Source organism: Malus domestica, chromosome 05 (assembly GCF_042453785.1).
Source record: "Malus domestica chromosome 05, GDT2T_hap1".
Taxonomy (NCBI): domain Eukaryota; kingdom Viridiplantae; phylum Streptophyta; class Magnoliopsida; order Rosales; family Rosaceae; genus Malus; species Malus domestica.
The window spans coordinates 21,670,530-21,675,917 of record NC_091665.1 but is presented as its reverse complement, the minus strand read 5'-3'; the positions used below and the strand labels follow the sequence as shown (position 1 = coordinate 21,675,917).

At 34.3% G+C, this 5,388-nt stretch overlaps 1 protein-coding gene across 1 annotated transcript; it reads left to right on the top strand.

The window, feature by feature from the left end:
* The first annotated feature begins 461 nt into the window (after positions 1-461).
* LOC139196433 (beta-glucosidase 12-like) lies at positions 462-4,185 on the top strand. Its single transcript, XM_070822378.1, has 13 exons — positions 462-677; positions 853-922; positions 1,179-1,237; positions 1,382-1,457; positions 1,629-1,706; positions 1,800-1,887; positions 1,969-2,224; positions 2,425-2,540; positions 2,683-2,900; positions 3,037-3,068; positions 3,162-3,264; positions 3,407-3,515; positions 3,632-4,185. Exons 1-13 carry the CDS (start codon positions 507-509, stop codon positions 3,801-3,803), a joined length of 1,548 nt encoding a protein of 515 aa, XP_070678479.1. The 5' UTR covers positions 462-506; the 3' UTR covers positions 3,804-4,185.
* Positions 4,186-5,388: the final 1,203 nt, after the last annotated feature.

Sequence of the window (5,388 nt, the reverse complement as noted above, 5' to 3'; positions counted from 1 at the left end):
GTTATTAGTTTTTTAATTTTAATTTGAATATCATATATACAAAAAACTATTCAAATTGAAGACTGTTTAGTTATCCAAATATATCAATAAAATGAATAGTTCAATATAAGTCTTTTTGTTTAGATGATTTTCCAATAAAGATTAAGAAACTAAACGATCACAACATAAAATTTGTGGAATATGTGCATTCCTCATAGGTGGAACGCAAGGATCATCCGTTCTTTTACGTACATACATACGCAACTTTTGGGTACATGGAACGTGCTTTCTTTTAAACTACAGACCATGACTTGGTCGTTTTTTTTTTTTTTTGAAACATACCATGACTTGGTCTTTAAACTAGGACTTTCAAAGCCAATTTTGTTTACAAATTTTAACCCTTTACTATTCTCATGAGCTAGTACGTAGACACCATATCCCTTCCCCCCTTTCTCTATATAAACCCCATGCAATATTCCCGGAGGAGATAACTTAATTATCTCGATCGATATCAAAACTCCCAAATTATGGCAATGAAATATTCACGACCTTTGCTCTTTGGTGTGCTGCTACTCATTGGCTTTGCATTGACAAATGGCAAAGCAACTAATACAGATCCACCTGTTCATTGCGAATTTCTCAATCGTAGCAGTTTTGAACCAGGGTTCATATTTGGCACAGGTTCCGCATCTTACCAGGTCAGTATATATAAATATATATATATATATATATTTATATATCTTCTGTCTTTATTTACCATATTTTTGGTGTATTTTATACATGCAGTTAACATCCATGCATGAATTATAATGTTGTCATCTTCCTTGCGTGTGTAGTAGTACTCTTACGTATATGCATGTGTGCGTATTTCAGTATGAAGGTGCAGTAAAAGAAGATGGAAGAGGACCAAGCATATGGGATACCTTCACCCACAAACATCCAGGTCTGTGATTTAATCAATTGGTAATATGAAAACTTTTGCTACTTCATTTCAAAGGAGTAGAAATAGCACCTCATTGTTTTCTTCGTGAGGACAAGTAAACTCCAACCTCTCTAATAGCCATGCACTTTGTTGGGAGACCAATAGTACGTGGTCATGTGATATGTACAATATATGTATATACTTCATCAGTGCGCACGCATATAAAGTACTTTGCACATGATATGGATTTCACCATTATGTTTTTGAATAACTGCAGAAAAAATCGCTGATGGCAGTAACGGAGACGTCGCTATTGATCAATATCACCGTTATAAGGTCTAAAACCTCATAACTTTGTCTCTTGACCCTTTATACTTGAAGGGCACATGTTAACATATTAAATTGGAGCCTTTACACAAAAAAAAAGAACAATATATAATGAGATCCTCAATATTTAATTTTAAACTTTTGTCATTCTAGGAAGATGTGGGGATTATGAAGGATATGAATTTGGATGCTTACAGATTATCTATTTCATGGTCCAGATTATTACCAAGTAAGTCGCTCCACGTTCTCGTTTTTTGGTTGGGACCATTGACAATATTGTGCATAAGAATTATTTTTCCTACAAGAAAATTATTCTCTTTATATACTTTTAACTAAAGTAATGTGATCGAGTTATCTACTGGGTAACCCTTTTTTTTCTTGTTATTTTTGTTCTAATTAGATGGAACGTTAAGTGGTGGCGTTAACAGGAAAGGAATTGATTATTACAACAATCTCATCAATGAACTCCTACGCAATGGTTAATCATCCTACCTTAAACAATTATTACATGAATTTTTAGAACATCATTCAATCAGACTTTTAATTTGATTTTACTGATCATGTATTATAGGTTTAAAGCCGTTTGTAACACTCTTTCATTGGGATGTTCCCCAAGCTTTAGAAGATGAATATGGTGGTTTCTTAAGCCCTCGTATTGTGTAAGTGAACAAAATTTATTTTGTCGTTGATAATTTGATAAAATACATACTGATATACGTAACATAAATTTGTATCTACAGAGATCATTTTAAAGACTATGCAGAACTTTGTTATAAGGAATTTGGTGATCGAGTCAAGCACTGGTTCACGGTAAATGAGCCATATACTTTTAGTAGCATGGGTTATGCTGTTGGGACTCTAGCACCGGGACGCTGCTCTTCTTGGCAAAACCTAAACTGCACCGGTGGAGATTCAGCCATTGAACCATACTTGGTGACACACCACATTCTTCTTGCTCATGGAGCAGCTGTAGAATTGTACAGGAATAGATATCAGGTTCAATAACTGTTTTTTTTTTAATTTTTTTTATTTTGTTTTTTGGGTCAGATTATTGGCTCCTAATCGAGAATTCTATATGAATCTTTATTATTGAGTTGTAATACAAGAGGGAATACTCTCAGTAGTAAGATAATCTAATGGTTGTATCTTTTTCTATAACTCCTATTTATTCAACCAAAATTCATATTTTTGTGCAGGCATCTCAGAAAGGCTTGATAGGGATAACATTGGTGTCATACTGGTTTGAGCCTGCTTCGGAGTCAAAGCAAGATAAAGATGCTGCCTTACGATCTTTGGATTTTATGTTTGGATGGCAAGTGTCTTATTAAATTATACATAAACCCAATTACATCATGTTTACTTATGACTTGTAACATTGATACTACCTAGCTAGCAGTACTATTTATCTATAATGCTATAATTAGGCTAATATTTGGAATTTTCTTGTTTTGTAGGTTTTTGGACCCTTTAACAAGCGGTGACTATCCACACAGCATGCGATCAATTGTTGGAAAAAGATTGCCAAAATTCACAAAGGAACAATCCAAGTCGCTAAACGGATCATTTGATTTTCTTGGAATAAATTATTATACTGCTAGATACACAACTAGTACACCTAAGAACAATTCACTACAGGCAAGCTTCGTAACAGATCCTCGAGCTGATCTTACAAGTGAGTGCCGAAGGAAACTTACTTTGAATAGCTTCAGTTCTCGGTTCTTCTTGACCTAGTTTAACCTCTTAATTACATTAATTATATTCTAATATTTACACCAATTGTATTCTAATGTTTGTAAATATTGTGGCAGCTGAGCTTAATGGAGTACTTATTGGTCCACAGGTATACATCAAATTTATCATTTTGAGCTATTTGCATTTGGAGGATTAGCTTTTTTCCCCAACATTTACGTATTATCTTGAAATGGTGTTGCAGACTGCTTCAGATTGGTTATATGTATATCCAAAAGGAATTCACGATCTTGTGCTCTACACAAAGGAAAAATATAATGATCCACTCATTTATATTACTGAGAATGGTATGTAATACGTACTTTTAAGCCTTGATTAATTGCAAAAGTTTCACATATTTATAATGGTGTTAACTAAAACTGCATGTTTTTTTTATATTTTTAGAGGAAAAAGCTAAATTTAATTTTTTGTGCAATAATATGTACGTAGGTGTATCAGAGTCGAATAATCCAAAACTATCAATTGACGAGGCTCTTCTTGATACCGGTAGAATTGACTACCACTACCGTCACCTATGTTACCTTCAAGTGGCGATCAAGTAAGTAGTTATTAACAAATTAATTAAGGCTATATACTGCCTAGCCTTCTTAAGTTATTGTTATTTAATCATTATATTGACCTAATCCATTTGAACATTTGTGTATGTGTGTGCAGAAATGGTGCGAAAGTGAAGGGATACTTTCCATGGACATTGTTGGACGACTTTGAATGGAATTCTGGATACACCGTCCGATTTGGTTTAAACTACGTGGATTATAATGATGGGCTGAAAAGACACCCAAAACTCTCAGCACATTGGTTCAAAAATTTGCTTAAGAAGAATTGAAGAAATTAAAAGAAATTTATTGTTGATTATAAACATTTAAGTGGATAATTTTCCTTCTTATGTATTTGTATTTCAACTCCTTCTGCATTTGTATTTCCTTTCAATAATGTAAGTATTCTTTGGGATTCAATAATTCAATAAAAAGCTATAAGAGATGTGCATGCTACAGTAAAACCTCTGTACATAAAGGAATAACTTATTTATAGTCATAAACAGTTTCGGTCCCAGTTGGGGTTCATGAATAAATACCACATTGTAATAAGATATTATTTTTCTTGGTCCTGTTGTAAAGAAACTCGCCTCGACATAGTAGTAATTGTTAATAAGTACAATAATAAGCAAGGCCACAAAAAAAAAAAAGTTTAAGATGGACTAAAACATTTCTATACTGTTGTTTGGGACCATTTTTTTTTTTTTTTTGGGAGTTGATACCACAGCTTGGAGCTTACGGGTACGTATGTAAAACCTTGTCAATATCTTCTTGTTGAAGTCAAAATATTTCTAGCTCCTAAAGATTATCTCCTTCTCCTTCTTGCCTAATTGTATTAGTGATTATTTTTTCAATTAAAGCGTACTCAACTTTTTGCACAACTTAACACAAATGTTTTCAGTTAGCTGGCTTTGCATATGACCTTGGGTGACATGACAAATTTGATAGAAGAAAAGAAAAAGTATACGCTTGAATCGGTCGAAGATTGGATTGTACGTATTTGTCAAATTTACTTAGAAGAACTAAAGAGTTTCAAAACTTTTGCTATATATTACAAACGTCTATTTTTTTATTCTTTGTTGAACATAAGGATGCTAATAGATTTTAATATATTCCACATGTTTAACATAGTTTTAAAACTCGTGGCATTGCGCGGGCTCAATTGCTTGTAAGAAACTATTTATAAATGTTGATGCACAAAATCATTGAGACTTTGGAACGACGTAAAGTGCGAAGTTTGTAACCATCGCAAGTTTGCTCCATCACCTAGTGAGGATAATATGTAAAGAGATAGAGGTAGGGAAGCAACACAAGATGTACGTCGTTCAACTTAAATTTGGCTACGTCCACGAGGGTAGAGGAGTCCTCATTAATAGTGAAGATTTTACACAAGACATAAGTTTAAGCATAATCATCATTAGTGAGTTCTAATGACGAGTTTAATCACAATAATGACATTAGGAATTAATTGTACGGGAACGGTCTCCTTGTATAGTTGATGAGGGTCTTCGGCTCCCGTCCCCGGTTGATGTGGGAATTTAGGAGTTATATTTTTAGGTTGACACGTGTCGTGTTGTGATTGGTCTCTTGATTGGAGAAAAACTCGTGTGCTTCGGCCAGGGTGCCTCCACATGAACTCTTCAGTGGGTCCTTGAAGGTATGAAGTTGACTGGTGCTAAGTAGTTTTCGGGGTGGGGAAGTATGGAACAAACAGTGGTTCCCTAAGTTCACGAGTGAGGAAAGCTTCTCGGTTGGGGACTTGTAGAACCCAAATTGGTGAGTACTCATGAAACGTTTGAGTACTAAAGTGTATTAGCATATAATGGGAGTCCCCCAAGTCTCTTATCGATGAGGATTACCGAAGGAGGCGTCTTA

Bases quoted from the DNA above. Each gene is read 5' to 3' on its own strand.
- LOC139196433 (XM_070822378.1), top strand. From the start codon at position 507: ATGGCAATGAAATATTCACGACCTTTGCTCTTTGGTGTGCTGCTACTC. The intron at 678-852 runs GTCAGTATATAT...TGCGTATTTCAG, and splicing joins CAGGTTCCGCATCTTACCAG to TATGAAGGTGCAGTAAAAGA. The intron at 1,707-1,799 runs GTTAATCATCCT...CATGTATTATAG, and splicing joins CAATGAACTCCTACGCAATG to GTTTAAAGCCGTTTGTAACA.